This window comes from Falco biarmicus, chromosome 7 (assembly GCF_023638135.1).
Source record: "Falco biarmicus isolate bFalBia1 chromosome 7, bFalBia1.pri, whole genome shotgun sequence".
NCBI lineage: Eukaryota > Metazoa > Chordata > Aves > Falconiformes > Falconidae > Falco > Falco biarmicus.
This window is the reverse complement of record NC_079294.1, coordinates 36,552,000-36,561,788: the sequence shown is the minus strand read 5'-3', so window position 1 is coordinate 36,561,788 and position 9,789 is coordinate 36,552,000. Positions and strand designations below refer to the sequence as shown.

At 48.3% G+C, this 9,789-nt stretch overlaps 1 protein-coding gene across 1 annotated transcript; it reads left to right on the top strand.

Moving 5' to 3' along the window:
* Positions 1–964: 964 nt before the first annotated feature.
* Positions 965–8,824, top strand: HSP90AA1 (heat shock protein 90 alpha family class A member 1). The gene is made up of 11 exons (XM_056346140.1): positions 965–1,119; positions 2,658–2,816; positions 2,916–3,282; positions 3,803–3,936; positions 4,384–4,692; positions 5,365–5,530; positions 5,811–6,001; positions 6,136–6,283; positions 6,997–7,265; positions 7,572–7,905; positions 8,076–8,824. The coding sequence occupies exons 2-11, from the start codon at positions 2,658–2,660 to the stop codon at positions 8,183–8,185; spliced, it is 2,187 nt and encodes a 728-aa protein (XP_056202115.1). The 5' UTR covers positions 965–1,119; the 3' UTR covers positions 8,186–8,824.
* Positions 8,825–9,789: the final 965 nt, after the last annotated feature.

Here is a 9,789-nt window from a genome sequence, read left to right as displayed (position 1 = left end):
AGTGGCATCCGTCTCGTCCCTACTATTAGCACTTAAATCCTTCAGTAACTGCATTGCTCTTCAGGTCTTCCGAGTTTCTCGGATTTGAACCCTTGATTCTATGGACTGAGCAGCACGGTTTGTTCAGCTTGCAACTGACACTCGCCTTCTAGAAGCGATTTTGTTTTCCCCCCCATTAGGCAAAACGCTTTAACACAGCATCCTTGAGCTGTGATTCACCCTGCTGGAGCAGACGGGCCCTGCCCGGCCAGCAGGGCAGGGACGCGGCGCCCAGCCCTCCGCAGCCGCGGCCTGAGGGGCAAGCGGCGCCGCAGGCACCCGCGCAGCCGCCCGGGGGGACCCGCGCCCGGGGCCGCGGCCGGGCGGGCACAGCCGGGCCGCCGCGGTTGCCAAGCGGGTACAGGCGGCTGCCGGCCCGCACCCCGGCTCCAGGCCCTTCTCCCGGCGGGAGGAGCCCGGCGCCTTCCAGGCCCTTCTCAACAGCGCAGAGGGACTGAGGGGGGTGGGTTGGGGCGGTGGGACAGGGGGGTCGGGGCGGTCACCCTTCCCCCCCCCCCTCGCTTCTAGGACGTTCTGAGGCGCAGGGCGGCGGAATACGTCACCCGCCGCTTGCACAAGGCCCCCCGGGCCCCGCCCCCTCAGCGCCGCGCGCGCGCGCCCACCCGCCAGCCCGCGCGCCCGCCTCCCGCCTGCGCCCGCCCCCCCCCCCCCGCCCGGCCGAGCCGGCGGTTGGACAAACAGGGAGCGCGCGCTCATTCAGCCGCCGGCTCATGCGCAGAGCCCCCCCGCCCGTGGAGGCGGCGGACAGCGCCTGTGCAGGACTCGCGCTCTGACGGGCGCCTTTCGCGGCCGGCTACCATTGGCTGCGAGCGGCTCGGCCCCGCCCCCTCGGAGCGCGGCCGGGAGTCTCCGCCCCGTTCCCCCGCGCCCCCCACCACCGTGCCGCCCCCTCCCCCGTGCCTGTCAGTGAAGGTTCCCGATGGTTCTGGAAGGAGGCGGCGCCGGGCGTATATAAGCCAAGCGGGCGGCGGGGAGTGCGCACTAGTGAAGGGTTGGCTGTGTGGGTAGAGCCCGCTTTCTGCTTCAGCGAGGAGACCAGGAGCTTATTCCCCCGCAAAGGTGAGCAGCGCGGGCGGTGCGGCGGCGGCTGGAGACCCCCGAGGGGTGGCGGCTCGGCGGGAGCGCTTTGCTCCCGCATCCCCGCTGCGGTGGGGGGTGGTGCGGGACGTGGTTTGTCTCCTTGCTCTTGCGGCCCCTGTTAAAAGCGAAGGGGGCTCGGAGGGGTGCTAGGTATTGAAGTTTGGGTACGGCTGAAAGGCGGCGAGGTGCCCAAGCCCGTGTATCCAGTTTATTTTTGTCTCGGAAATAAGGGGGGGGGGAGGGCGAGGGCAACACCGGCGGGCAGCTCCTGGGAGAGCGGGTTCTTTAGGTAGCAGAGGTGGGGGAGGGGGGCGTAGGTGGCGGGCAGGGGGGGCTGTTTTTTGTGGAGGAGTAGCCTACCCCTTCAGAGGGGCGCAAGAGGGGGGTGACCTGAGCCCGCCTCGCTGCGGAGGGGCAGGCGCGGGGGGATGGGCGGCGAGGGAGCCGTGCTCGGGGTGAGGGGGCGGCCGGCCGGCGTGGAAGCCTAAGATGGAGGGGTCGCGGCTGAGGCGGGCGTGGGGCGGGAGTGGGGGAAGGGGCTGCGCGGCACTGCGCTCTGCCCGCCGCGGGGGGTGCGCGCAGCGCGGGGCTGGTGCTGACAGGGAGTGGGTGGAGGGGGGGGGGGCGGTCGGGGAAGGCTCTGGCAGTTTCTAGAATCTTTCATGGTTCCGGCGGCAGCCTGCAGGGGGCGCTGCGCGGCGGCGCGCGGCAGGCTGCTCGCACTGGGAGGCTCTCCGGGATCGCTCGCCGGGGCACGGCTGGTGGCCGGTTGGCTTATTTGGTTATTTTTTCCTTTGTTAGTTTCGTAGTTAAGCACTAGAGTGTTGCACTTGGTTTCCACTAGTTATATGTAGCGATTAAAGTGGGCTCGTGGAGGGCTTTCCTTTCGAGTCGAATTTGTAGTTGCTGAGCTGTGGCGCGGGCAGAGGATACTTGCGCAGCAGGTGGCCGGTCGGACTCTTGATAACTCTCCGTAGGCCAGAGTGACGACCTCGGCTGGACCGTATTGGTACATAAATTCTAGTTGTGGATCGTGGCTACATCTCCGAATACTAATTGTGCGAGCAAAATGAGAGGTGGATGTGAGAAAAGGGAAGTGGCCCAGATGGGCACACACCGGTGTGAGAATCTATTTGTCCTGCAGCTAACCTCTCAAACGCAAGGCTGAGTTCTCGGTTTAATTTTCCTCTTCGTAATGTGTGCTTAGTTTGTGATGAGGGGGAAGTTAAGCCGTACATTAAATGGTAGATCAGTGGAGGAGAGAGCAAAAGTTCTGTCTCCCTAAATTGTGCAAACCAAAGCGAATGTAAAGCAGGCTTTGTAGTTAAAATGTTGTATATAACTTCTGCAAAATTCCTGCATTGTTACTGGTAGGAAATGAGATCTGGGGGCAAGTTTCTTTTGTGTTCCTGTGGTGTAGTTAGTGTATTGGAAGCCACGTTATCAGAGTGCTATTGTCACAAAAGGATATGTGCACCAAGCTGTTCTTGACGGGTTTCAAATCCCTCTCTTTACAGATGCCAGAAGCTGTGCAAACTCAAGACCAACCAATGGAGGAGGAGGTGGAGACCTTTGCCTTCCAGGCTGAGATTGCTCAGTTGATGTCTCTGATCATCAACACTTTCTACTCCAACAAGGAAATCTTTCTGAGGGAGCTGATCTCCAACTCATCAGATGTATGTACCTTAACTCATACCCTGGTTTGCATCCATTAGGACTATGGAATTCTTTAGGAATAGTAGGGTAATGTTAAAAGTCTGCCTCTTCTCTTGCAGGCTCTGGACAAGATAAGATATGAGAGCTTGACTGACCCAAGCAAGCTGGATTCTGGCAAAGAGCTGAAAATTAACCTAATTCCAAACAAGCATGATCGCACTCTGACCATTGTGGATACAGGCATAGGGATGACCAAAGCTGACCTGGTCAACAACCTTGGTACTATTGCCAAGTCTGGTACCAAGGCTTTTATGGAAGCACTGCAGGCAGGGGCTGATATATCCATGATTGGTCAGTTTGGTGTTGGCTTTTATTCTGCCTACCTGGTTGCAGAAAAAGTGACGGTGATCACCAAGCACAATGACGATGAGCAGTATGCTTGGGAGTCATCAGCTGGAGGATCTTTCACTGTCAGACTTGATAATGGTGAGTATTAAATGTTTACACTCAGGTATGCTTTCTAAAGATTACTGGCATACAGGTGCCTAGTCTGTACGTTGAAAAAAGCAAAAAACGACAGATGAAATGGGTTGTACTAGTAATGGGTTGGATCAAGCACAAGCACAGCTGTTCTCTTCCAGTTAGATAACTTGATAACGTGATAAAGAAATGCCAGAGTAGATGGTGCATTGTAATTAAGACTAAGCTTGCAAAGCTTATACATACAAATACTTCTGTAGACTCCTTCAATTACTCTGTGTAGAGAAACTTGAAAGAGAACATACCAACAGACTAATGAGTGAAAATCTCATTAACTGAAATACATGCTGGGTACATTGAGCTTGTTGAAGTGTGTGGACGGGGCTGTTTCTGCACATGGAAGCTTAGATTTTCCCTGTGGTAAAAATATTCCTGATGGAACAGTGCCTTTTTGAAGGACTATTGGAGAACTGCGTCGAAGTGTAGTCTGCTGCTGTGCAAGTAAAATGCGTAAACTCTGTTCTAGGTGAACCTTTGGGCCGTGGAACAAAAGTCATCCTGCATCTCAAAGAAGATCAAACTGAATACCTTGAAGAACGGAGAATCAAGGAGATTGTGAAGAAGCATTCTCAGTTCATTGGCTATCCTATTACACTCTTTGTACGTACCTTGCTCAAAATACTAAACACTACCACCTTAACTTGAGTTTTTGAAGTTTTTTAAGAAAGCAGTTGATGTGTATTTTGCTAATTAAAATTGTAACAGATGTTATGTGGATGTAGCTCTTGTATTTAATAGCTATGTTTCCAACTTATGTTGAGAAATCTTATTTTGGGAGATAAGGGGGGAAAAAAATGGTTTTTCCAAGCTAGTAGTTTCTGTCTCCAAACCACCGAGAAAATTAGCTATGGTTATTTATAGCTATCCATTCCTGGTAATTCAGTGTAATGTAACTATGGACTACCACATGAGCACATGGGAACAAAACACTTGCATTAGTTGAGTCTAGAAGGCAAACTTGATGTGTTGATGTAGTTTCTGGCTTTGTGAGACCAGAGGGAGTACTTCCTGGCTGTTACTGGTAAAACTTACGGGTTTCTTCTGTAGGTGGAGAAGGAACGTGATAAGGAGGTGAGTGATGATGAGGCTGAGGAAAAGGAAGAGGAAAAAGAAGAGAAGGAGGAAAAGACAGAAGATAAACCAGAGATTGAGGACGTTGGTTCTGATGAAGAAGAAGAAAAGAAGGATGGAGACAAGAAGAAGAAGAAGAAGATCAAGGAGAAGTACATTGATCAGGAAGAGCTCAACAAGACCAAGCCCATTTGGACCAGGAATCCAGATGACATAACCAATGAAGAGTATGGGGAATTCTACAAGAGTCTGACTAATGACTGGGAGGATCACTTGGCTGTCAAAGTAAGTTCTTGTGTGTCTGCAGGCACAATTGCACTTGGCACTGAAGCTGGAAGGTTGCTAAACATGCTGCTGAACTCTGATCTGTTGTCCCAGATCTTAATTCTCTTTAAGTTCTTACTACTTGCGGTGATGCTGTTTCATCAACACTTCACTGTGTGAGGGTGACACTTGTGCTACAGTTACTCTGATTACTATGAAGGCTGTGTTCATAATATTAACAAAATCTGCACTACGTGAAAGTGTGTCCACATGCTTTCCCAGTTTGTAGCTTAGTTCTCAAAAATTTCAGCTAAATGCAAATTGAGTTATTTGGGTTTGTAGCTTAGTCTTGAAAAGGCCTAGACTAGAGATAAACAGGATGGTGAAATGCAATTGTCCTTTTGTGTCACACTGGGAAGTGATGTAAATACACATGCTTCCTGAAGCTTAGCGTGTATAGTGTAGAGAACTGAAGTAAGTCTTCTGAATTGGCCTGCTTGTGTGGTAACAACTGCATAAAACTTTGCTCCATCTGGCAGGAGAAAGCCTTGTTCTTGACCAGTGACTTGCCTACTGTGTTTTTCCTGAAATCTCAAGTAGTTTACTGTCTGCCTTCTGCATTTCAAGAACTGCTAAACAGTACTGAAGTGAGAGCTGTCCCAATTGATCAAAACTTACCTTGCTTGTTTGCAGCACTTCTCTGTGGAAGGGCAGTTGGAATTCAGAGCTCTCCTCTTCGTCCCCCGGCGTGCACCCTTTGATCTGTTTGAAAACAGGAAGAAGAAAAATAACATTAAGCTCTATGTACGCAGAGTTTTCATCATGGACAACTGTGAGGAACTGATCCCTGAATATCTGAGTAAGTATATATTTGAGGAAAATGTTTCCCAAAACGTTGAACAGGATAAGTTCGCAACTTTGTTTCCCTGCATATGGTTGGGGGGGGGAAGACTTGAGCTTAAAACAGAGCTGATCAGGAAGCATCTGAGCAGTTCAAAGTACTGCTTAGTTTGTGTGGTCTAGAGAATTCTGTAGAAACAAATTCATGATTTTGAAAGGGTGAAGTTCCTTGGGTGGTGATGGGTTATGGTTTCCTTTGAGATGTGCAAAGCTAATTCTTACCCTGTGTCATCCTCTAGATTTCATGAGAGGTGTGGTAGACTCTGAGGACTTACCTCTGAATATTTCTCGTGAAATGCTGCAGCAGAGCAAAATCCTGAAAGTGATCCGGAAGAACTTGGTGAAGAAGTGCTTAGAACTTTTCACTGAGTTGGCTGAAGACAAGGAGAACTACAAAAAGTTCTATGAGCAGTTCTCAAAGAACATCAAGGTTTGTGGTGTTTCTAGTTTAATAATACTGATAGTAGAACTATTAAGGTTTTTTAAGTCTGAAATACCAAATTACCGTAATTTTAGATGTAAAGGAATCACATAGTTTCTACTTGTGCTCTTGTACTCCTGTAGCTTGGTATACATGAAGACTCTCAGAACCGCAAGAAGCTCTCGGAATTGCTGAGATACTATACATCTGCATCTGGTGATGAGATGGTTTCTCTGAAGGACTATTGCACTCGAATGAAGGAAAACCAGAAACATGTCTACTACATTACTGGTGAGTTGGGCAACACAAATTTTCTGTAAAAGCAGGTACATCTGTAGAAAATGGAAAATAGCAGTTTTCCTGGTGAATTCAGAACTACATTGGGGTGACCACATAGTGTAGGACGTGCCTTGTCAGGCTTGCTGTGGTTCCTTACTGAGGGACTGTGTCCCATGAGGACAGCACAACCAGCTACAGGTAATGGTGCCCCTTGTGCAGCCAGCTTACGCACTATTTATTTTCACTGTGAGCCCAGAAATTAGGCTTCAGTCTTGGAGGTGTCTTCAGGGTAGCTTTGTTCAGGCTTGAGCTGATAAATTTGACCAGGAGTATCTGAATTCAAGAGCCAGTGCTCAGACTAGGTTTACTATTTGGGCATCAGATACCAAGGCTTTTTCTCAAAAGGTAAATGCTGTGTAGGGCTTCCCTGGTCTGGTTTCTTCCTTGGCAGGAACACTGGTGAGCATTTCTTGCTTGGCATTCCAGGAAATGTAAATAGGCTTTGAAACCACTGAAGTGTATTAAACAAGCTGTGGTGTCAGTTTGAAACACTGGAGTCTTCTGGCCAGCCTAAGCTTTGCAGTAGCCTGTCACACCTGTTGTGTGCCCCTCTTGTGGTTTTTTTTTTAATGGAAGTGCTGCATAGGCTTTTCAGAAAATGAGTTATCTGCCACACTACAGGTCTGAGGCTCGAACAAGAACTGTGGCATTCTTGTTTCTTGCAGGTGAAACAAAGGATCAGGTGGCCAACTCTGCTTTTGTGGAGCGTCTTCGTAAACATGGGCTGGAAGTGATCTACATGATTGAGCCTATTGATGAGTACTGTGTGCAGCAGCTGAAGGAATTTGAAGGCAAGACCCTGGTTTCTGTAACAAAAGAGGGTTTGGAGCTTCCAGAAGATGAGGAAGAGAAGAAGAAACAGGAAGAGAAGAAAGCGAAATTCGAAAACCTTTGCAAAATAATGAAAGACATCCTCGAAAAGAAAGTAGAAAAGGTAATAGTAGTACACTCTTAAGTGTAACGGGCTTAATGATCTGGAAGTTGCTGCAGAGAAGGGTCAGATAGCAGTGTCTGTAAAAGTTACCTTTTCTGAAAGAGCAGTTCTCTGCAAGACAGGGCTTTAATAGATACAAGGTATGATTTTGGGTTTTAGTCAGGTTGGTATTGTGGATTCTTCAGCTCTAGCTAATGAGTCTCACGTCTTGCATGCCATGTAGCACCATTTTGAAGTTGAACCTTGGTTAAATCACGGAACTGTAAATCAAATGACAAACCTAGGGCTCTGTATTTGGTTTTCTAGGTGGTTGTGTCCAATCGTTTAGTTACTTCTCCGTGCTGTATTGTAACAAGCACATATGGCTGGACTGCCAATATGGAGAGGATCATGAAAGCGCAGGCTTTAAGAGACAACTCCACAATGGGATACATGGCAGCAAAGAAGCATCTGGAGATTAATCCTGATCATTCCATCATTGAAACACTGAGGCAGAAGGCAGAGGCTGATAAGAATGACAAGTCTGTGAAGGATCTTGTCATCTTGCTGTATGAGACGGCACTCCTGTCCTCTGGCTTCAGTTTAGAAGACCCTCAGACACATGCCAACCGCATTTACAGAATGATCAAACTTGGCCTGGGTAAGTCAGAAACTGTCCTGTCTCCCCTAAAAGCCTGGGTGTGGTTCCATGCCCTCGTAGGGTGTGGATCTGTGTGCTGCTTTATACTTGTGGAAGGAGGTTCCCTCAGATCAGTTGAAGGGCTAGAGGGGATAAAAGTTTGAGTAACGGTGCACGTGTTTCCTGTACAGGCATTGATGAAGATGATGCTGCTGCAGAAGAAGGTAGTCCAGCAGTTACTGAAGAGATGCCGCCTCTTGAGGGAGATGATGACACATCACGCATGGAGGAGGTGGATTAAAACAGTTTACAGGAACTCATGAATGTTTCCTTGGCTAATACGAATAAGTTATATTTTGTATATTATGAATGTTACCTGCCAAAAAAAAAAATCTTGACACTTTGTCTGCATTCCCTCTTTATATTTATTTTCAAAGATGTTATACCTTTATTTTTGTTACATTGCTTTTTCAGCTGATGTGAGATACAAATGCCATTGAGGGAATACTTTCTTTAACACTGTACAACCCTAAACAGGCAAGTAAGGAGTAGTTATTTTTGTCTGTATTAGCTGGTTGCAGGTGGCAGGGTTTTTGACTTATTCTTAATTGCCAGAGATGTGGGAAAGAAGTAACAAAGACGGTATGATACCAGGATGTTCAAGTTTTGTTTAGTGTTACACAGCTCTTCAACTCTAAATATATCTAACATACAGTACCTAGTAACTAGGTATCTAGGAGAGCTGAAATACTTGGGGAAGCTTTAACCCTTTTGCTCCTAACAAGGTCTTGATGTTTAAAGTTGTTTTTTATACTGTTTAAGGATTCTGGATTGCACTCTACCATAGAATAGAATCCACTGTAAATCTCTATTGTGACTTATGCAACTCTGCATGTACAGTTCAAACCTAGAACTGTAAGAATAAAAGTGTTAAGAATGAGTTGTGCTGCTGACTTGTCTGTTAACGCTGGGAACAAAACCTGCTGTCCTCTTTGTATCAGTTGCCGCTTTGGATCATGAGTACTAGCTGCTGGCCCAGTAAATCTGCAGCACTGCATGTTTTTTGCCATGTTGCTCCAAACTAGTACCACATAAAAGCAGAAAAGACAACTTCAGGTGCCAGCCTGATGCATCGTGCTGTACAGAGTCTTGCATGTGAAGTTGGGTGGTCAGCACTACCTCACCAGGCGGTCAGGGGGCTGCTGGGCTGTCCTGTGTTCGGTGTTCCTTGGGCTTGATCTTCGAAGGACTAGTAAAGGGAGAGTTAGTAGCCAAGGTCAGCAACTTCCACTGCCTGCTGGGCACCTGGTGCCAATGAGATGGCCTGCAGTGACTTGGGGACAGTTAAAACGCCTGCCTGGTACTTGCAGCAAGCCTGAGTTTAATGAACATGTTGGGGAGGAGTGAGGGGGTAAAGGCAAGTTGAGCATCCTGTACTGTGCATTCGTCGAGTCTTAATTTTCTTTCCATTTCTTTCCATAACACAATTTGAGCAGTTTTCCAAGGTAAAGTAACTTGCGTATGTTAATTGAACAAGACGTACAAAGTGGGTATAATTTACTACATAGTGTTAAAGAGATGTACTAGCTCTGGGTTTGTAGCACCCACCTCGTGGTAAAAATGCTTTGGCTCTGTGTGAGATGGGCTCTTTGCATCCTGGGAGCCAACACTGGTGACTGGGGTTGTGTTAACTGGGTTACCCAGCCTCAGCAGGGAGATCCTCCAGTAACTGAAAATGGGTGCTACTTGTCCTTGGTCAGTCAGCGTCTCACCTTCAAGTAAGGAAACATGCTGTTCAAAAAACAGCCTCCTACAGCTCCCAGCGCTTCACACGCGCTGTTAGGTACCTGGAGTTTGTCAGCCTGTTCCAGCTCCTGGTGGCCTAGAGGAATTGCCTCACGGCAC

Excerpts from the sequence above, each read along its gene's own strand:
- HSP90AA1 (XM_056346140.1), top strand. The coding sequence starts at position 2,658 with ATGCCAGAAGCTGTGCAAACTCAAGACCAACCAATGGAGGAGGAGGTG. Across the intron at positions 2,817-2,915 it reads TGATCTCCAACTCATCAGAT|GCTCTGGACAAGATAAGATA; the intron begins GTATGTACCTTA and ends CTTCTCTTGCAG. Across the intron at positions 3,283-3,802 it reads CACTGTCAGACTTGATAATG|GTGAACCTTTGGGCCGTGGA; the intron begins GTGAGTATTAAA and ends ACTCTGTTCTAG.